We start from the raw sequence: 24,091 nt of genomic DNA on the forward strand, positions 1-24,091 counted from the left end.
ATGAATTAATTGTTTTTCGACTACCTAACCTACCTAACCTAACCTAACCTAACTTTTTCTGCTACCTAACCTAACCTAACCTATAAAGATAGGTTAGGTTAGGTTAGGTAGGGTTGGTTAGGTTCGGTCATATATCTACGTTAATTTTAACTCCAATAAAAAAAAAATTGACCTCATACATAATGAAATGGGTAGCTTTATCATTTCATAAGAAAAAAATTAGAGAAAAAATATTATTTCAGGAAAACTTGGCTTATTAGGCAAATCGGGCCTTGCATAGTAGGCTCAGAAGTGCGTTCTGGCTATTAGGTACGACATATATATATATATATATATATATATATATATATATATATATATATATATATATATATATATATATATATATATATATATATATATGTCGTACCTAATAGCCAGAACGCACTTCTCAGCCTACTATTCAAGGCCCGATTTGCCTAATAAGCCAAGTTTTCATGAATTAATGTTTTTTCGTCTACCTAACCTACCTAACCTAACCTAACCTAGCTTTTTTTGGCTACCTAACCTAACCTTACCTATAAATATAGGTTAGGTTAGGTTAGGTAGGGTTGGTTAGGTTCGGTCATATATCTACGTTAATTTTAACTCCAATAAAAAAAAATTGACCTCATACATAGAGAAAAGGGTTGCTTTATCATTTCATAAGAAAAAAATTATAGTAAATATATTAATTCAGGAAAACTTGGCTTATTAGGCAAATCGGGCCTTGAATAGTAGGCTGAGAAGTGAGTTCTGGCTATTAGGTACGACATATATATATATATATATATATGTTGTACCTAGTAGCCAGAACGTCGTACTCGGCCTACTATGCAAGGCCTGATTTGCCTAATAAGCCAAGTTTTCCTGAATTTATATATTTTTCAAATTCTTTTTCTTATGAACTGATAAAGCTATCCATTTCATTGTGTATGAGTTAATGTGCTTAAATTTGAGTTAAAACTAACATAGATATATGACCGAACCTAACCAACCCTACCTAACCTATCTGAACCTAACCTAAACTAACACAACTAAGTCAATAATTTATGTTCCTAATATAATATAATTGTAATAATTAAAATAAACTAATTGGAAACAATTTATTAAAAATAAAGAAAATCACTCGGCCTATTAGGCAAATCGGGCCTTGCATAGTAGGCCGTAGAAGTGCATTCTGGCTACTAGGAACGACATATATATATATATATGATATATATATATATATATATATATATATATATATATATATATATATATATATATATATATATATATATATCTTGATTTTTTGCAGCCTGAGGTGGATAGTTCATTAAGCATCACCTATTCAACCAGTGAGTGGTTATCTTGAGATGATTTCGGGGCTTTTAGTGTTCCCGCGGCCCGGTCCTCGACCAGGCCTCCACCCCCAGGAAGCAGCCCGTGACAGCTGACTAACACCCAGGTACCTATTTTACTGCTAGGTAACAAGGGCATAGGGTGAAAGAAACTCTGCCCATTGTTTCTCGCCGGCGCCTGGGATCGAACCCAGGACCACAAGATCACAAGTCCCATGTGCTGTCCGCTCGGCAGACCGGCATACTCTCGGCCGGTGGTGGTTTATTGTGCACCCCGAAGCCCGACCAGTTGTGTAAACAGACCCGACCAGTTGTGTATGTAACTGCAAGCCTAGCATGAACGAACCGAACAAAACCTCTGAAGCACAACCATGCACGAACCGAAGCCCGACCATGCATAACCCGAAGCCCAAGTGACACCCCCGGAGCCTGACCATGCATAACCCGAAGCCCAAGTGACACCCTGGAGCCCGACCAGCTGTGTAACCGAAGCCCCACCAGTTGTGTAACTGGACCCCTACCAGTTGTGTAACCAGAGCCCAACCAGCTATGTAACTGGACCCTAACCAGTTGTGTAACTGGAACACAACCAGTTGTATAACTGGAACCCAACCAGTTGTGTAACTGGAACCTGACCAGTTGTGTAACTGGAACCCAACCAGTTTTGTAACTGCAAGCCTAGCATGAACGAGCCGAACAAACAACATCTGAAGCACAACCATGTACGTACCGAAGCCCCGACTATACATAACCTGAAGCCCAAGTGACACCCCCATAGCAAGACCAGTTATGTAACCGGAGCCCGACCAGTTGTGTAACTGGACCCTGACCAGTTGTGTAACCAGAGTCCAACCAGTTGTGTAACTGGACCCTGACCAGTTGTGTAACCAGTTGTGTAACTTGAACCCGACCAGTTGCCATTTTTTTAATTAATGCATTTAACTGAGATACAGACAAATATATATTTCCAAATTAAATGTAAATTTCTTTAGTTTAAAAGAATATAAATCTATATAAAATTTAAAAGAATATATATATACGAACCCTTCTGTATATACATATGCGCTGGTTTGTGTTCGCTGCTGGTCTCGTCTTCCAAGACACTATTATGACCAAAATCGAGGCAACCGAAGTTGATAATAAGTTAAGAATATGAATAAAGAGATGTAGATAGCACACGAGAATGTGTAGAGTGAGTAAATGTTTAGCATGTTGAGGGACTTGAACAGAGGGGCTGTGAGTTAGGAGGTTCTTTTAATTGCATTATACAATTTAACGAATAAAAAGGTTTTCGTACCTTAACATCATTATATTATGATAATCACGACATTTCTGCATTAAAATCAGTGTGCAATTCCGGTTTTGGCCTCCACCGCCTTCTCACTTGTTCCCTTGTAACTTGTAACTCTTTTTTTTTTTTTTTTTTTTGAGATATATACAAGAGTTGTTACATTCTTGTACAGCCACTAGTACGCGTAGCGTTTCGGGCAGTTCATGTGTTTCATGAACACATGAACTGAGGGAAGCTATTTTTGAGAAAATCTCTCAAAAGTCATCCGCTAGTCATGTAAAGTTCATTGAGCCAAAGTTCAGTTGACACAAGCTTCAATTCTCAGGAATGTAACCCAATTGCAACACAAGAGCAGAACTGTAATTAAATGCTTTATTGTAAGAACTGCAACAAAAATAAGTTATATATTTGCTGCATGCCTCACAGTAGTTTACGTAATGCCCACAACCATATATTTTAAGGAACGGTTTTTTCCTAATGTAGCAAGAAGTGAAGGTTAAATAAAATTTCAAAGTCAAATGATTTTTATTAAAAGTTTGAATGAGATATCACAACAGGTAACATACCCTAATATGGTATCTCATATTATGTAATAAAGAAAATAAATGGAACTGTAGTTCCATTAGTGCATTAGCTTAAATAATATAATTATTTTCCCTCATACAATATACATCATTCTTTCTTTCTTTCTTACCCAAACACACAATGGCATATCCAATAACTAAGTTTTGAAAAAAAAGTGCTAATTCACAAACAAAAAAAAAATAAATTTCTTATGAAGGATGTGCCTCAAACAATGTACATAATTTTTTGTTTGTATTGTTTCTTTTACTTCTTTTATAACACTTTTTTATATAAATGTACAGATAAAAAAGTTATTACGAAAATTACCACTGCTGTTGCTGTTGAAAGGGTAATTGAGTACCAGGAGGTCCTCCAAAAGGTGGCGGCCTTCCTCTAAGAGAATTTCCAAATTCCCTTGACTGGAATGGCTCTGGTGGTGCAAAAGGAGGAGGATGAGACCTTTCATCATACCAATTATTCTCATTTCGCTCATTAGAATTATTAGAAAAAGTATCCCCTCTGGAAGGATAGCCTCTATCATAAACTGGCTTGTAATTCTGCACACCTTGAGAGCTTCCTGGATTGTTAAATATTGGTGGACCCTCTGATGTATTGTGACCAAGAGGTCCACCTTGTCCAAATGGCCTATTATAATCACTTCGATAGTGATCTTTGTCAACAGATTCAGTAAAGTTTTGTCGAGGGAAATCCGAACCCAAAGTATAGCTAGAACCCTCTCTTGGAATGGAAGGCCTGGGAGGCCCTGAATATTCAAGTTGACTATTATTACTGAAGGACATCCTGTTCTGGGCATCCAAGACTTCAAAACTATTTTGAGATTCAAATTCTTTCAATGCTTCACTAATACTAAGTGGAGACTTTTTTCTCTCTTGATAAGTGTTTAGTTTTTGTACCTCTGCTTCTGCTGGTGGATTAAAAATATCAGCAGGTATACTGTTACCTCTATGCATCGTGATTCCAGAAGGCTGAAACATTTCAGGTTTATTTTGCATATCAAGCTTTATCTGCTGAGGTGTAAATGCCTCTGCTGGCGGTCGACTTGCTGGAGTATTTGTGATAGGATGCCGTATATCTTTGATCACAGTAGAACCTTCAGAAAATTCTACTGGTTTTGTCTGAGAATTTGCAGGGTTTGATTTAGGAATTACTTTTTTTGCAGCATTTTTGGCACTTTTCTGCATTTCTTCACGCAACTTCATTACTTTCTTGCTGTCAGTTGCCTCAAGCTTTTTTAGGTAAGTAGTGAGAGCTTGCTGTTCCTCTGGGCTCAATGATCGGAAGTTAGCCAAAAGTGATCTCAAGTCTTCTAATGATAACTTTTCCATATCTTTTGCATTTTCATCTTCATATGCTGACTGCAACATGGACAAGCCAAGACTTTTAGAAGGGGGAGATCTGCTACGCCTAGAACTGCGTGTATTATTATTTGATGCAGCAGATGGGAACAATGATTTCTGCGACTGTTTTGCATCTAGTGTGTTAAATGCATTCTTTGAATTTTCCTTTGAAGGACTGTTTGACACTGAAGTATGGACAGGTTCTACAGCATTCTCTGAATCATCTGATGTTTTGTTTTGAGCTTCATTTTCAGCTTGCTCTACAGCAATTTGTTTATGTGAAGCAGAAACTGCAACCAATATGTTCTGCAAGTCTTGTTCGCTTACATTTGAATTGCCAACTTGTAACAAATGTTGAGCAATATATTGGGCAACTTGTATTTTATCTTTACCCAGTGTTGCTCTAGCAATGTTAGCTATATCTAAACCAAGATATTTTTCCTTGTTTGACAATTTTTCAGCTTCTGACTGTAACCACATCGCTCTTTCAACAGCCATCTGGGTGCGAACTAAAGCTGAAACGCCTAAAATTCTGGCAGAAACTTGTGAACTTAACTTTTCTCTTGCATACCGAACTAGAACCAAGTTGTCAGGATCATTAAATAGGTCCATAGCATTGCCACCTTTTTGACTGTGTTCAACAGCCTTGTCAAGAAGGGTTATGATAGCAGGACCAAAAGACCCAAGCTGGTCTTCTAATTCATTAAGAAGTTTTAATGTTCCAATAACAGAAAATTCCTCTTCATATGTTGTAGGAGATTGAGTTTTTTCCTTTATAACTTCTCTAGGTGGAGAAGGATTTTTATCACTTTTTTTAGTTCTACCATCATCTTCCCAAGGACTTGGTGATCGGTCAATGCGGCTAACTGTGTCTTCTCTAGCAGTAGAGCTCCACGATGGATCAGCTTTTCTACCAGTTTTACCAGTCTCATAATTTTGCTTTGCAGATACTGGCAAATCAGGATCTTCTAAGTTATATTTCCTCAAAAGTGAATCTCTTTTAGACTTGTATTCACTGGCCATAATTTCCTTGATGCGCTGACGCCAAAAAAGAGCCCATTCACTTTTGAAATCATGAGAAAATGCGTTAATCCCACTTGCTTCCAGTTCAGCACATCGACGTTCCCAAAATATTCTCCATTCATGATTGTAATCAGGATGATCTTCTGGATGTTTCTCATAACCGACCTGTTAGGAGATAGTAGTGGCAATTTATATATGGTGAGAAGACAAAATAAGGAAAAATCTAATTTTTTTTACTAAATGAAACATTCAACAGCTATGTATCAAGAATATATTAATATAATGCACCTTAAAATGCTATGTATTGTATGAGAAAATGCTAGGCATTTCTTGATGTCAGGAAATGGATAAATAGTTATAATAATGTACTAATGCTAGAGATACAAATCACAACCTAGATTTCTAACATAAGTACATTAACCATTATCAGTATGTGACTAAGCCTTGAGATTATCTCTAGTTTTGTTATTGCTGCCAAAAGGCAACTTTAGCTAAATACAGGGTAAGAGGGGTAGAAAAAGACACATTTGCATGTATGTACAAGAATTTTCAAATAAACAGACTTGAGTGTCTCTTATCTCTGTCTTTCTGTATCTGCCTGTCCATTTATCTGTCACTTTGCATATGAATGACTGTCTATTTGTGTCAACTTTCAAAGTCTGTTGAGCTACTAATTTGTGAAGCTTCATAGTTTCTTTGGGGGACTTGGTAGTATAGCTCAGTATTCATTCCTGAATTCACTTTTTTTTTAGTAATGTTCATTGCAAAAGCATTATTAAATTTATTAACTATTTTTTTTCAATAAGTTAGGTGATCACGCGATAATATTTTGCATAATTTGGTTAAGACACTTTAGTGTATTATTAGTATATAGAATTTATTTTAACTCTAGGGCTTTTATAGTACTGTATATTAAAAATTTCATTGTCTTTTTTTTTGGCACGAACAGAAACAGTTGAGCATTTAAACTACGGGGAGCACCTTTATGCACTAAGGATTTTCCTGTGTATATCTCAAAATATACATAGGAAAAATAAGCTATAGTACTAAATTATGACATAGGTTATAGTACTAAATTATGACATAGGCTATGGTCAGAAATATGATAGGTAGGGTAGAATAAACCTAATAAGCCACAGGGCTGCCATCGGAGTAGTGCGAGAACAATGTCGAACATCAAAGCTCTGCAATTCTTTAACCCACTAAAAAATTGAAGAAATCTATTTTGAGACAAAGATTGAAGCCTTAAAGAGTTAACTTTACATTTGTGGCCTAAGGCCAGACTGTGGGAGCATCTGTAGATTACAAATAGACAATATTGATAGAATTTTGTTTAATTGATGCCTGACCTGGGAACAGCCTTCCTTGGCAATTACCTGGTCTATGTGGACCATATTTGAGGCCTGCAGGGCAACATAATCATTACAGCCAGGTTGATCCAGTACCTCCAGCCAGAAGAAACATGTTACATTCTCTCTTGAAAGCTTCTACAGTCATTTCAGAGATATTTCTTATATTTGTTAGGAGAGTGAAGAGTAGTGAACATTTGATGTTTAATATGTATTGTACCTGATACCCTAACTTTGTTCATTATTGAACATTATCAACAAATTTGTTACGCGAGGCTCAACAAGTCAAACAACACATCATAAAATCTGAAATTCCATATCAACATTTATCACAAATCCATACCTGTCTATTTATGTGCCGGGCCCTAAGTCGAACTTCCGATTCTCTAAATTCCTTCAAGTTATTTTCCATAGAATGCTTATTCCAGCCCTTAGAATCTCTTTTCCTTTGGGGGCTATGCTGTGTTCGTCTATCATTCCTGGATACAAGAATTAATAAGGTTAACAACATGCTTGCAAGATGTATATAAACAAGTATTTATTTATGCAAAGACTAAACTTAAAAAAAATAATAAAAAAATATGCACAGTTTTTTTGTCAATATGAAATACACTTTTATAGAATCATTCAGTTACTTCCTAAAGTACCAGCTGTGTCTTTAGATCAAGATTATATAGTCAGGCAGGATAACATTATGGTTTAGGAACTACACAATACGTTTTAAATTTCCCTGTATGACCATTCAAGATGCTAAGGAGATACAAGAAAAACTCAATCCAGCCAAGGATAACCAATAATAATAATAATAAACTGATAGTCATATATATCTACCTCTCTTGGCATCATAAATGTTTACCATATACAAGTTAAGTAGTTACCTCTATAATTATCTAGCCAAGAGATACAAAGGAAGGTCACCAAGGAAACATTGCAAGCAGAGCTTTTGGCAGAGGTAGATAATAATAATAATAATATTAAGATGAACTAACACTGAATAAGTTATGATGAGATTAGTGACGTCTCAAAAATGCAACTTTCAAATATGTAATCAAATTTCTAACATACTGAATGGATCACTACATTTTATCCCATTTTTTCTAAATGAAAATAACTTCCCAGATAACACACACTTAAAAATACACATACCGTCTATAAGGTGACCTATGTCTTGATCGAGATCGGCTACGTGACCTGTGCTTAGATCGAGATCGGCTCCGTGACCTGTGGCGACCATGTACACCTCTAGAGCGTGATCCAGAGCGTCTGTTAGATGAAGTAGGGGATCTCGACTGTCTCCGCTTCCGGCTTCCAGAGTAGAACTGTGTGGAATCTTCCCTGGATGGTGAATAACGACTCTGCTTTCTGAGTTGGTAAGAAAATAAAATACATAAAGATGCCTCATTTGAATTGTTCTTAAATACAAAATTCAGTTTAAAGTTATATGAAAAAAGTGACCTTGCTGATTGTCTTCAAAGAAATATTGTAGGGGAAAATAAAATAAGACTAGAACATTATCTGTTCATATACCTACTCTTTTGTAGTTCTTAAGCTATTATTTGTTCTTTCTTGTTTTTAAAATTTAGCAGTATACAGTAATTATATCTCAGGCCATTTTTAAAGCTACTCAAGAAAGTAAAATAATGCATATGTAATTCCTATACTATGTTCTTTATTTATATGCAGTGCTATAAATTAACAGGGGGGTCCTTTCTAATCTTGACAAAGTACCACCATCTCATTCCTTCCATAAAATTGTCAAAATCCACTGCATTTCTTTACCTCCAATAAATTAATAAAGTCTACACATGCCACTTTTCACCTTCCCTGATGTACTTATTTCTTCCACAGATTATTTGAACTTTTTTCACCCAGAATTATATTTTTTCATTAGAATCTTTCATCGTTTCCATACTATTACCTGAACTTACTTCTAATGTCACCTTTTCAGTTGATAATTCTCCTGTTCTTAAAACTTAATAGTTCCATATGTCTTCCTGCTGCAATTCCTGCTACCAAAATGAACTAACATGCTTTCATAATCGTGTATAATATTTCTCAATATCTTATTCATTCCATTTTTTCCAGCTGAACTAACCTATCCACATACCTTTTAGTCTCCCCCACATGTCTTTTCTTGCCTATCTTAAATGTATATACTGTATAACATTTACTTTTTCTTATTATCAACTGCCCGTCCTCATCCTACCACATAGTTCCTCTCATTCTTCTACCTATTTGTGTTTCTTCTACCTACATACTTGCTTGATATTCACAACCAAATATTCCTTGTATACACTCCCTGTCACATAAGTTTATTTCCTTATAGTGTCATGCACCAAATCTAAAGACAATGAAAAACAGATTTGAGATTTGAATTTTTCAACCAAAAAATCCAGTGCCACAAAATCCTCAACTAAATCGGTTTTAATTACATAACGTTTCTTGTACTGTATGTACTGTACTTTATTATGTTTTGTTTTCATAAGAGGAAAACACTAGGTGGCAACTTGTCATTATTGCCAATTTTGGGGGGATAATTGACATGACTTAAAAACACTTTAAAGCTTTCTAATGGTAATAGAAATTTTAAAATATTGGGGAAAACATATTCATGCTCCTTACACCTAGAATCCTTATTCACTACCCATTTTGAATACCATGATTGCACACGGCACACCTATAAACAAGGTGTTTAACACAAACACAACACATAGCCAAGCATAAATATTCACAATTTTCAGTATTTATAGTACACAATGAACTTAACATTACCATTAACAGATAAACAAGCATTACATAATAGTCATGCTATAATACCCTTACATTTTCTTGGTAGATGGTGAACTAGATTCCCGCCTTCTCTTGGGTGATGGCGATCTGGAATTATTTCTTCGTTTTGGTGAAATTCTTTTAGGTGATGGTGAATTAGTGGGAGATGGCGAGCTACTCCTCTGGCTTGAGTTTGGACCGGGCCTATAATTTCTTTTTCGGAACCCATGTCCCACAAAAGCACCAACTCCTGGAATTAAACATCTAATTACAGTAATGCAGTCTTTATTCTTTAGAAAAACAAAAAATAAGCAATGCAATTACTATTCCCTTTTCCCCAATTTACATGGATTTTTGCTTATGTTGCTCTCTTAATTTAATTTAACACTATCGCACTCGGGTGACTTGAACTGGAGTCCAAAATTTCTCTCGAGTCTACTCGGTAGACTCGTACTTGTGTCCATTATTTTAAAATATTTGTTAAAAATTTTTAATTTTATCCGACCAATCTGGGAGTGGTTTCAAAATGAGCGCCTTTAGATTGTGCATAACTGGATACAATAATGACGAAGTAGCCTGACAATTGAAGTCAGAACAATTTGTTGTATTTCAGAAATTTCATTTCTTTTTTTTTCTACAAAAACATCAATGCTTTGCAACATCTCAGCAGTCACCCCTTTATATCCCAGCATCATTAGCATCTTTAAACAAGAACAACATAATTTATGTGCATCGTCGGAGGCGTCCGAGAATGTTCTTAAGTTGACTTCACCCAAACGAGCCATACGGGACGATTTATCACCGATCGGGCCATTTGTTACCCAAAATGTTCGCCTTTTGGGGTGATCATTATGCGAGGTACCTACTGTAATTATATGTCACAGAAAAGATATTATTTATAAAGATGTGTTACACACCACAACCGGCTCCTGACTGGGTTGAGTATCTGAAACCATTTCACTCCTATTTCTAGCCTCATAACCTTGCATTTGTCTGGGTTAAATTTCATTGCCATGTCTTTGACCACCTCTGGAGGCTGTCTAGTTCATATTGCAATGTATTTCTAGTCCTCGGTTCTGATTCTTCTCACTGGTATAGCACTGCTAGCAAATATTGATACAAATCAACTTGCTCTCACTGTTAGGTCATTTACATTTACTGTATCAGGAACAGGATGGACCCTGGTATCAACCCATGTGGTACTCTGCTTGTTACTCCTCTCCATTTTGATTTCTCTCCTCTTTGAAAAACAGTCCCTTTACTCAACTTTTGTAATCTTCATGATAAAATAGTCAGCTTCTCTAGTTTGCCTAAGAGGAACAGTGTTAAAAACTTTCTTGCAATCCAGGAAAACTCATTCGGTCCAGTCCTTCATCTCCTGTTATTGTTGGCATCTTGTCATAGAACTCTAATATTAATGTTGGTCAATCTGTATTTCCCTTTGCTGAATTCATGTTGATATTATGAGATAAAATTCAGTTTTAAAGTATTTTACAAACTGCTTGCTAATCAGTCTCACTAATGCCTTACTTCATATACAGTACTTATAATTGATACTGGTCTATAGTTCAGTAGCTCTTGTCTTCTATCTTTATTATACATAAACACCATATTAGCCATTTTCCAAAATTTTTAGGTAGTTACTCCATTTCAAATGATGAACCAAAAACTAAAGAAAGAGTTTCTATTCTGCAGTTGCTTATTTTAGCATATATCCCTGGTGAGAGCTTATCTAGGCCTGTGGCTTTTATCACATCCAATTCCTCAAAATGATTCCGTCTTCCAGTGTCACTTCTAGATCCCTAGATCCATGGCTTCTAAATGAACACATGTCCAGAAGAAAAATTAGATAAAAAACTTAGTTTTTTCTTCTGGACTTGTGTTCATTTAGAAGTCATGGATCTATGGGCAGCTCTGGTTCCATCCTGAAAATTTCCTACAAGCTTTTAATGAGTTTTTTTTACACATTTCCTTATCACTTACCTACATCTTCCTTTGTATGTGGCTATATAGTAGTTTAGATCGATTCTTGGTTATTTTGTTCTCATACTGTTTCTCTACTGTTCTCCCAATTCCTGTGTACGCATTTCTCTCACTCATATGTATGTTGTGGTTCTCCTCTGTGTGTGCATCTTTGCACATGTATGCATACGTGTAGGCATACAGTATGTGCTCATGTATGTTTAAGTTTGGAGAGAATATGTGCATTTAACAAGTGGTGTGCATCTGGATTAGAAATTCTAGTCACAGTGCAGTTAAAGTAAAACATACCTGAGTTATTATATGATCCAGAAGCCTTATTAGATTCATTTGCTGAGATGCAGGCAGTCTTTTGAGACAGAGTGGCAGATGGTAATGGAATATCCACCTGACTAGTGCTGACCTTAGTGATGGATTGAAGTGGAATGGTGGTTGATGAATCTTGGTTAAGAGAATCTTTTCTAATTTCCTCTACATCCTGATCCTTGGGTTTGCTGTTCAATAAAGAGGATTTAATTAATTACATAATTATCATTACTCAATTTCCCACTTTCACATGGTGGGCAATAACAACCTTGAGAAAATAAAGGCATGCAAAATAGTAAGAGTATAGATACTAAATAATAACAAGTTCAAAGAATCTCTCATCCTTTCAAAATAATAACACCCCGTACTAACTATAATACTGTACAGTAACATAATATGTGATATCACAGGCAGACTAGCACCTGCCACTCTCCAGCAGTCATCCACAGCAGTAACCCCACAGCTACATAAAACCAGGGGGTATAAAGCTCAAGAATTATATATACTAGTATTGCATAAAATCATACTTACACCTTTCATGTAAACCATTTCCACCCAGCATTGTCCTATAACATTCAGAGTTGTCCATGCTCACTCCTCAATTTCTTACATGCTTGTTGACCATGTCTGTCCACTTTCTTCTCCTCTTACTCTCAAATTTACCTTAATACATTTTCTTCACTAGTTTACGATCATCCATTCATTAAGCATACTCAAATCATCTCAATATGATCTTAACCTTACAGTTGACTTGGCAATTGCTCTCCATATATCTATTCTCATTACCACACACATGGTTGTAAAAGTGTCAATTTCTAATGTTTCCTCGATTTCTTCATGTCCATACCACACCATAGTCTCCACCACCAAGCCTTCATGCAGACCTCTGGGTGTACCTATTCCTTTCTTGCTTTTCCTGACCAAGACTTTCATTGCCACAGCTACTTTCACAACTTAACTCTATATCTAACTTTGTTTGACATAAATTCCTCCTTTTATGCAATCACATATCTTGGGTATTGAAACTAATTAAGCACTTACGGCTAACTGTTCATCATTCACATTTATTTCACACAAGGAATTTCCTTCTCTTGCCACCATCATAACTTTATTGTTGTTTGGATTCACTATAAACATTCCTCTCATATATACCATAATAACAAATTTAACAGAGTCTACAAAGCATTAATTTTTTCTCTGCTGAGCTGCAAAAATAACTTCTCTAATATAAACAATTTCTAATTTCACCTGATCACTACTCATACACTGCATAGTAAAGAACTTTATTATATCCTTGTGGCTCATTTGTTTTTAATTTCACCTGTATCCTCTTGTTCTATTTCATCTTATCAATATATTCTCCTCCACATTATCAATCTTAAATTACTGTTTACATCATTGCCTCTCTTACAGTTCTACTCCCCTGCAATGAGCTAAGATTCACTTTCATTAGCCTGTCTTCATTGTTCAGCTTGTGAATTGTAGATGCAGCCCCTGCAGCAAATATCTAAAACACAATTTCTTCATGCTAAAGTTGTGGATTTTATACTGGGATTGACCTGATTCCTTAATTAAGGTTTCTAAAGGCTATTCTTATCTGCATTAATTATGCATATATGTTTGCACATGCAAATATCAGTATTTCAAAATAAATTGCATTAGCCTACCTTAAATCACATTTATTAAGTAAAAAATCAGAATTAATAGTTTTTTAACCCAGCAGTAAAATACAAAATGCAAATTTCAAATATTGTTGTTAGGCAATCCCAGTGTCTGCCACTGTCTGGCAGTATAAACAATCCTACAGTAAAGTGCTTATCTTAGTAAATTACATGAAGAAAATCAATAACAACAAATAATCCTTTAACCCTTAAACTACTCCTGTTGTTCTTAAAATCCCCAAGATGCTCCTATCGTTAGTGAACGATTAATGCCTATTAATATTTAAAGTTCCTAAATAATGAGGTAGTCATTCTACACTAGAGATCTCTAACAACCATTTGCCATATTGGCAAAAATCCTGAAAGCCTTAGCAGTCTTCCTGCCCAGGAAGGACACTAAGGACAATTAACAAAATTGACACCATTTCAGGTGCATTACCATCACATACTGATGCCTATACTTGGAAATTGTGACAATGCAAAAATTTGAGAACTTTTATGGGTCAGGAAGAACTTTGCAATAAGAAAAAATCTAGTACAAATAGTTTACTTGAAAATAAATTTTCAGAATATTCCTTAACATTTCTTCACCTTACTATGGCCAAACTAAAATAGTTAGTATTTGTTTTTATTCTTCCTGACATCAGAAATAAGTGTTTTACAATATAAAAAGGAAAAATTTTGTTTAGTATTTTTATGTGCAACTAGAAAGGTACTTTTAAAAACAGTGTGCAATTAATATTTAATAATTTAAATATTAAAATCTATATTTGATCCACTTCCAATTACCTGAGTTTCTTAATTTCCATTATCTTATTCTTGAGTGCAGCCAAAACAGATGATAAATCCTTTTCAAAGGCAACTGCAAGCTTATGTCGTCCTAATTTTGCTTCAACCTGAAATGTTAAAATTCATATTTATCTTGTAATTAAATTTAATATAATTTGTTACAGAAGAGTGAAAAAGCAACATGTGTAATTATATGAAAATGTAATGTGACTAATATATGTATCATTTACACTGTCATGCTATGTGAATGAAAGGCATGAACATGAACAAAATTGTTGTATCAATTTAGAGAATGAGGCTGGTATCTGCAAGGTTACAGCATCATTGTTAAAGGGTGACATTAATGGTAAGTGGGAAAGGGTGCTGGCAATATGGTGTGCTAGGAACAGAACAGCACATATGGTCCACCAACCAAACATATTTTGTTCTACAGAGGTCACAGTTTTAGACAAAACAAGTTGATCCATATTCTACTTTTATATGGGCTGCCTTGGGCTCAAGCCACCACTCATACATTAGGAACCACTCATACATTAGTGTGCTATGTTATAGAATTTGAGCAACATGGGGAAAATAATAATTTACCTAAAGAAACTAATCACCCTAAACAGTAGTTCCCAAACATTTCCCTTTGTTGTTTTAGATTTAACTACTCAGAACGAAATGTCCATGTAGCACGGGGCTATAGTGAGCCCGTAAACGCACAGTTCCCTACTATGCTTCCCCCTATATATATATATATATTGAGACGACAATGGCCTTATTCCAATTAGTGGCTTCTCACCCTCCTGCTCCACTATTTGACAAGCATCAAACATTATTTCCTAGAATCACCTCATCTCAATACTACATCCTACTCTGTTCCACTGGTCTTGTTCCATCCCCTTCCATTCATTTCAAATCATATTATCTTCTCTTCATTTATCACAGCCTGATTACACATTTTATTATATAAATTTATCAAATTACACATTATTGTTATCAGGATGCTGATAATAATAGAAACATTGTGGGTAGAATTGAAGAGGCGCATAGCATACTGTGATGCATTTTACGTCGTCTGCTGGCACAGTCTGCCAGTAGTGTGTGTGGGGGGTACTATGATATCCTTGAATTCCATTACCACACCCACCAGAACTGCTTAGTGGTTCATAATAGTGCATGTAAAAGTACATAGTTATATATAAAGTGTGTATACTGTGTAATAACACCAAAAATAGAATGTTTTATTGTTCCTTAGCAAATAATATAGTACTTATCTAAGCGACACGAATACATCTGTACGTACTTATGATCTACATGTTCTGTGATACAGAGAACATTATTGATAGACCATTGTATCATTGCACTGAATAAAACCATGCTATAATGTTAGAAATACAGAGAAAATATTATATATTCAATGCTTACAGTTTCAGTTTCATGCAAAGCATGCAGAGCTAGTCTGAACTCTTGACCACATGTTATGAGATTACCACTTACCAGAAAGGCTCAGTGGTTCATAATCATGAATGAAAATGTACATAGTTATATATAAAGTGTGTATACAGTATAATAACATCAAAAATAAAATGTTGTATTGTTCTAAGCAAATACTGTAATATAGACATCTTCGAGAGAAAACTAGATAGTTTTCTTCAAGAAGTGCTGGACCAATCGGACTGTGGTGGATATGTGGGCCTGCGGGCCGCTCCAAGCAACAGCCTGTTGGACCTGGCTCTTACAAGTGAAGCCTGGCCCCAGGCCGGGCTTGGGCAGAAGAACTTCCAGAACCCTATCCAGGTACAATCCAGCCATCTTAGTGACATGATTATTTTTGAGCACACCAATGTTCCACACATTTTATTATATTAATTTCTCAAAAGAAACATTATTGAATAACAATGTACTGCAAAATACAGAGAAAAAACTAATCACAAACATTGAAATAAAAACGTAAAAAATATATTCAAGGCAACTCCTGCCTGACGAATGGCTCATGACAACCACCACGAGGCGCTTACTCAACGAGCGCACATGAATTGTGCCGTCACTGCGAGACTTTCAGGCTTCACAACGGCCAAGTAAGTCGCATGTGTTTGTTTATTATTATTATTTTACACGTGATCAAGAAACAGACTTAACGAAATTAGGGTATTTTTTATATCATGTTCACTGTGATGTAGCATGGTATAAACAGTGGCACAGCCCAGGGGTTAATGGTCTCCTGAGTCAGGGTATTACACATTAGGAATATTGTACATGTTTATATATTTTTATACATACCTCAGCCAATGCAACGGTGAATTCCTTAACCCGGGCAGCTGTCCACTCCTTAATAACATATGAACCATACTTAGCATATATGTCTACACAGTGGATTTCCTGAAATAGATAAATTCACTTTGAAATATAAAATATTAATGTGTTATATCAAAATCTACGAGGACATATATTATACAAAATTCTATAATATATATATATATATATATATATATATATATATAAACTCTTAATCATTCTAAAATATATTTGTCACTAAAAATATTAAATGTAGGATAATTAAAATCATTCCAGGCCTAATACATTTTGAATACTATCATAAACTACAAATTAATTGACTGAGAAACATATAAGGAAGACAAGTCAGGACTCAAGACACATTTAATACTTTTGTAATTCAATGGCAGTATGTCCCAATCGCTGCTGGTTGCAGAGGCAGGAACAGTGGAGCAACAGTGTCCAACTGACCCACCCTACCCAGGGTTCAATCCTAGGTCATTCCCATCCATGAGTCAAGTAGGTAAGGGGGTTTACCACTCATATTTTAAAATTTACTATATGACAGAGCAGTCATAATGTACAATTGTGTGTAAACAAAAACCCAGAGTTGAATGAAATGAAATGCCATTTTCCGGGCGAGTCCCGGAGGCTCCCCGGAGTTATACCAGGCCGATATGTATGTATTAGATTGTGGCATCAGTCAATTCAATAAGAGTTCTAGCCTACAGGGGACCACAAGCCAGAACCTGGCCCCCTCAGAGAGACACGAGGAGCAATGACCTATGGAAACGTCTGTGTGGTTGGAAGCATTCTATGAAAGGAAGGAATGTTTGTACAGTATTTAAATTAAGACTAGACTGCAATCCAAAGATGCTACATTGGACTAACCTGTACTGGATTAGGCACCCAGAAAAGTAGGCATCTCAAAACAAACTCCACCTGGTTAAAATTGCTACCAAAAACCGAACTATCAAGCAGAACTCCACAATCTGAAAACAAGCAAACAAGCATGATGTCACAACCGCCGCCGTGCCGCTGTCTGTGCAGCTCCTCCCCTCCCTGGGAGGGAAAAGGGGAAACCCCTTTGCACCGGCCATCCAACAGAGGCTGGATATCAAAACTAGAAAACCGCCAACCGGAGGATCGCTGAGGAGCCTCCGGGATTCATCCAGAAAATGGCGTTTTACTACATTCAACACTGGTTTGCTGTGGAGAGCCCTTTTGGCTCCTCGAAGCTAATTAACAAAAAAACTTACCCGGGAGGAGGCCACCACTCATACCTCATGCTTGACTAGGGCCAGGAACATCAACGAGGTAACGGGTGGCCAGGACCTTGTTTGACATCCAAAATCATCGCACCCGAATGTCAGCCCAAGACATTACAAAAAAAAAAAAAAATCAGCATTGAATGTAATGAAACGTCATTTTTTGGGTGAGCTCCGGAGGCTCTCTGAAGCTCTCGGGCTAATGTGTGATATATTACACGGGATCATTAGGCTAAGGAGTTTGACCTATCGGGGACCACGAGCCAGAACCTGGCCCCCTCAGAGAGGTTGCAGGGAGCAATGGCCCTCTAAAATTTCCCTGTAGTTGCGGGGTTTTCCTTATCTGCCATCGACTAGGGTTAGGTACCCAGAAAGGTAGGCATAACAAAACAAACCTTACATGGTAAGAAAATTAGGCATAACAAAACAAACCCCACATGGTAAAAAAATTATAACTAAAAAACGACGAGAGGTAGAACTCCCTCCAATCCCAAGGAAACAAGCAAACATCACACTCTACTGTTGCGACGCTCGCCCACATAGCCCTTTCCTCCCCGTGCTGGCTACCCAACACTCCAGTTCGGAAACTAAGCATCAAATAACGTGAAAAACCGGTGACTGAAGGGACGGAGAGGTTGCCAGGGAGCCTCCGGGGCTCACCCAGAAAATGGCCTTTCATTACATTCAATGCTGGTTTTCTGTGGGAAGCCCCTTTGGCTCCCTGGAGCTACATAACCAAAGAATAGGAAAAAGAGGAACTTACCTGGGAAACTCCTCAATGCAAAGTTGAGACAACTAGCTGCAACATGTGACCCAAAGCAACACAGGAATGCCTAGGAGCAGGAATATTAACCAAATAACAGACGGCCAGGACCCCTGTTCAACCTTCAAATCCCCCGCACACGAATATCAGCCCAAGACATGGTGCCAAACACAACAGCCAATGCAGTAAACTTCCTAATGTCATGTGCACGAGGATAGACCACAGGCTAGTAAGACCACAGGCTGGTAAGACCACAGGCTGGAAAGACCACAGGCTGGTAAGACCACAGGCTGGTAACCCTGCGGACGACCTGTAAGACCCGAGCCCAGGAACAGGGAATGAGGGAAACCTGATCAACCCAAAGCTTATCCTCTAGCCACTGAAGCCAAGCACAATAATGCTCGAAAGGCACCAGCTGCATATCCACTTTGTTGACCCTCCTTACTACTATTCTTCTATGTACGTCGGATAGGTGCTTGCATCTCTTTTTATCACTGCATTATCCCTCAGTTCCAGTTAATAGGAGCTGTTCTCCTTATAATCAGAACTTTTTTTTTTTTAATATTCATATAAAATTCATATCTTAACATATTGGGATGAAATTTTCACGACACTGTTGCCAAATAATTGGAGATTTGTATAACATTTTTAAGTAATCTTCATTAAATTCAAATATTTTTGGGTCTCCCGGCTGCTGAAGTGTACTTTATTAGCTTCACCTACTCCATATTTAATTTCCTCACCCCTTTCACTCACTCTACATCTCGTATATGTCTCATGGCTATACCAATCCCACATACTGACACCACCTGCTTAAAAAAAAAATAATGCATGCTACTCATGAGCACTCTGCTCTTTCATAGCCCTTGCCCATACTAAGCTTCACTTGAATGTTAGGGTTGGGGATAGTATACCATCTCGCAGTCCAATCTTAATTTAAATACTGTACTAATATTCCTTCCTTTCTTATACTCTTCACCTCTCTACCATTTTTCTCATACTCATTCTAATTTATTTTCCATGCTCCCATTGTTTTCTTTTATCTAATCCTGCACTAAAGTATAGTGGTATCCTCGTAGTTAATCCGTTCCCAGAGATGGTACGAAAGCAAAAACAACGAAAACCGAGACGAATTTTCCCATAAGAAATACAGTAAATATAAATTGAATTAATCCATTCCACACGCTAAAAAATATTAACTACAAAATACATTTTATACAGAATAATACTCTTAGGTTCCTTACCTAAGCCAGAATACAACAGCCAGAATTTCGCAATAAATGTGGCACATCACAGTGTTAAACAATCATTTCACTTTTTCTTAACTTACTATCAACTTTATATGCTAATAAAAGAAAAAAGAAAAAAGAAAAAAAAAAAGGAGCATTGTCCAAGAATACGACCTCATATTATCGGTATGTACCCAGATGCTACATAGTTAAAGATTTGCCTTACACGTCTTGCAGAAGTATCTTAAAGAACATCTAAAACATAATTCTTACTGAAAAGCGAAGTTTATGGTGCACACTCTTGATGTGAGGAATGAGAGTATGGGTATTCATTTTCTTACTGCAAAGCACACAGATGTAGTAACAGCCATCTAGAGTCATATCTACATCCTGTCTCACCTCCAACACATACTGAAGACCTGAAATAAAAAGTTTTCACTTGATAAAACTATGCAAACTCAGTAGACAAACTTCAACCTAGATTTCAATCATCCAAATGTGGAAAGTGTGCAACATCTCACATGACGGGGAAAACATCTTCAAACTTCGAAAGGTATATACTGTATACCCAATCGTTGAAAGTACAGTACAGTACTGTTGTGGTTATTGAACCTGTAGATGTACACTACTTGTATGAAACTAATACTAACCAATGATGTGATACTTTATGCTTCAATACTTTTTGACAGATTGTAGTGGCAAGATAAAATAGTAAATGATTTAGTAATCTACCAAGCCAAATAAAAGTAAATAACCTATAAATTTTGTTCTTCATATCTTTTAATGTGGTAGCAATGGCAGTGTGAAATCTTGCATAAAATATTTACAAATACAATAATTCAAGTTCAATTTGACATTATTCATGAATATTAGGCATTTTATATATGGTTAAACTATCACAAAAATATACCATGATAAAATCACTCGCAGCTATGAGATAAATGTAGGATGCGAATTATTTGACAAAAAAAAAACACACACACACACACATTATCATACTTTGATTTGACCAAAGCCTCAAAACAACTAAAACCCCTAACAAGATAATTAAACCATTGAAAACTTGTGAAACTAGCACAAGCTAGTTCCCGCACACCTCCCCTCCCTTGTTTGGAGAAGGAGGGAGGCAGACCAGGTCACTCGGCTGCTCCAACACCAGTTCTTATGCTGATGTGTACTGTGCCTAGTCACCCTCGCAGTTTGCTCTGGCTCCAGCCTCCTGTCTTAGGTTTAGTGGTATTTTGCCCTTGTGGCTTTTCCTGTGAACAGCTGTGCAGCATGAGCCAAGAGTTTAGTGTACTTGGAGCTGCATATGCCTAGGGTTACTTTCCCTGTGCACTCCTTAAGTTCTGCTCTTCTGTTTCCAGGTTTATCTTCCCTGTAGTGTTCAGGAACAGATACGTGTATATATTTATACACATCTATGCATACACATTTTCAAAGTTATACATAATGAACACCATCTTTAATGCATCAATACATTGTGTTAGCATGAAAAACTAAATAAATAAAGTGAGCAACAATAAAATTAAATTTATAAAGGTATTCCTGTACAGAACCCTGCCCCATTTTTACTGAAAAAAAATTCTCCAGGCCACTACAGCTAAACCACAAGAGGTAGATACATTTTACTTGGATTTTTGTGCTCCCTGGATGATAATTAATGATGTCAAAAGAAAATTGTTGTTATATATATTTTTTATGAGCACCTTGGTGATGCACGGTGCAAGCCCAGAGGTTAATGCCTGAAATGCTATGCGTACTAGTGGCCTTAGGTACTGTATGTACTAGCTCTATCTATAAATCAATCAGAATGTCTGTAACTCTGCATCTATGTATGTACTTTTCCTAAATATATTATTATTATTATTATGATTATTATTAATGACATCACCAACAAATCCTCCCAGTGTGCAGAATAACAGAGCACCTTCAGCATGTTACAGGCAAGCTTATAAAGCACAGACACATGTGAGAAGCTATCTTTTATCTCTACACTCTGCGTTCATTTGTTTATCTTTTATCTGCTACTGTACATGCCACACCGTGTAGTAAAAAAAAAAAAAACTTACCCACAAGTGGTATATCTTTGCATTTATCCACCAGAGTCTGCGCCAATGGTGTCTTCTGATAATATTTTGGGACTTCATCCTAGAAATGAAATTTTCAATTAGGGTTTTTGATGAAAAACAAATTAAGTTGAAAAACAAAATACAGATTTTATCTTAATTGTTGTGTGCAATTTTAAAACATTTTCATATAAAGATAATAAAAGGAAACACAAGGCATGCACAACATTAAGCAATATACTAGTTTTTATGAAGATACTGAGTACATAAACACAAATCAGCAGCTATAAATGTTCAGCTGCACCAGCAGTTTTCAATATACAGTACTGCATTTGATCCAACAATCCAATTTTTAAAATACTGCAGTCAAGATTAAATAGGGAACATTTATGGTTCCACTTTATAAATTACTCCAATTTGCAAAGAAAAAACAGAGCCTATAATGGAGGATCAAAAGTTCTCTTGTGAACCACACAGAGCACAGGGGCTCTGATATACTGCTTCAAGCTGCCGACAGGTGAAGATTCGAGGATGCTAAGTCTTTGGGTGAGACTTTCTGCTTCTAGAATCCTCTCTTTACTTTACATTCCTTCATGAACTGACCTGAAAAGATATAGAGAAGGATACAGAAAGGCTCACCGAGACTTTCCAAATACTTTATGTACAAAATATAAACCTCCATTCGGAGCATCCATTTTGATTCAAAACTGTTTACTGCTGCACTAAAGTGCATACCTTGTGTTTCCAGTAATGTTATTCAAAATGAAACACCTTACACACTATTATTTTTTACCGTACTATACTAATAAATTCATCAAATACAGTACAGTGATTAACATTTACCAAATATTTCAAATTAATCATTAAGCAAAGGTAAATACACTGGATATACTGTGTGTGTGTGTGTGTGTGTGTGTGTGTGTGCATTATCACAAGTGTAATTACGGGAAGAGAGCTATAGTTGTGGTGTCTCGTCATCCGTATAATCTTTACTCTTTGTCACATGAAGTTTTGAAACTTCCTATGGTCTTGGTACATACTACCCTCTCAATTCTTATCTTGTACTCTCATTGCAAAAGAAAAAAGAAGAAAAGGGAAGTGAGAAGAGAAAGCGAGAGAAAAAAAAGGAGAGCAATCAATGCTTAAAGTACTTGGTATTTCAGGCTCCAATCTACACTACATATATTTGTCCAATCTACAGCTAATAAAGGACTACCTTTAAGAATGGACTTTTAAGTAGTTCCTCAACAAGGCAGAGTATAAAAGGCACTAAACTGGTACTAACACATTCCGCAGGGAAATGCATTTGGCCCTTTGTTGTAGAATGTCTACTTCAATAATCTGTTACACCTCATTCCTGATGTTCAGACCTATGCTTATGATTGTGCTCTAATCTCTACATATGGAAAAGAAAAAATACAAACTACTACAAGGGTCATTAATCACAAATTTTCAGAAATATTTTCCTGGGGAAGGTGATGGCAGGTAAGATTTGCAACCGAGAAAACAGGTGATGACAGCAAGTCAATATGATATTGCAAATAAAGACAGGCATACTAATAAGTGGCAAAACCTTAGTGCTTAGTAATGAAGTTTGCCTTTTTAATGACAATGAAAAACCCCATGATCAACCTGACAAGCAAGCAAGGCACCAAGGAAACTTACAGCCTATGGTGAACCTCAAACTCTCTTGACATCAAAGGTTGCAAAACCTTAAATGAAATGCAAGTTCACTCCTATCCTGAGCCTACCAGCATCCCCATCATTCATCAGAATTTTGGGCAAGGTGGAGAACTGTGTGAAAAGGCACATCTCTGGTCTTGACCCAGTCTGGTTGGACTGCTTGGAACATCTGAGCCTGCAACACCATCACGATGTTGGTGGACTTACTGTCATATATGAGGCCAAATTTTTCAAAGTTCCTTACCTGTCCCAACTTTATGGACAGCCAGAAGATGACACCTGTAATTTAAGGCACTTGACCATCATTAGCCTTATGGAGGTACAATAAAACTTTTCTCACGAACATCACTCCATCAGTGATCATTCATT

The 24,091-nt window shown here is 36.5% G+C and overlaps 1 protein-coding gene across 1 annotated transcript in view; it reads right to left on the reverse strand.

Annotated features, from left to right (window-relative positions):
• Positions 1-3,165: 3,165 nt before the first annotated feature.
• LOC123762906 (uncharacterized) overlaps positions 3,166-24,091 on the reverse strand; it is a 43,648-nt gene continuing 22,722 nt past the window's right edge. Inside the window, 9 exon segments of the mRNA XM_045749675.2 lie at positions 3,166-5,762; positions 7,290-7,425; positions 8,093-8,308; positions 9,770-9,965; positions 11,987-12,189; positions 14,452-14,558; positions 16,717-16,815; positions 20,244-20,389; positions 22,043-22,121. Coding sequence (XP_045605631.2) covers positions 3,540-5,762; positions 7,290-7,425; positions 8,093-8,308; positions 9,770-9,965; positions 11,987-12,189; positions 14,452-14,558; positions 16,717-16,815; positions 20,244-20,389; positions 22,043-22,121 — 3,405 coding nt within the window. The 3' untranslated portion in view covers positions 3,166-3,539.

This window comes from Procambarus clarkii, chromosome 47 (genome assembly GCF_040958095.1).
Source record: "Procambarus clarkii isolate CNS0578487 chromosome 47, FALCON_Pclarkii_2.0, whole genome shotgun sequence".
In the NCBI taxonomy this organism is placed as follows: domain Eukaryota; kingdom Metazoa; phylum Arthropoda; class Malacostraca; order Decapoda; family Cambaridae; genus Procambarus; species Procambarus clarkii.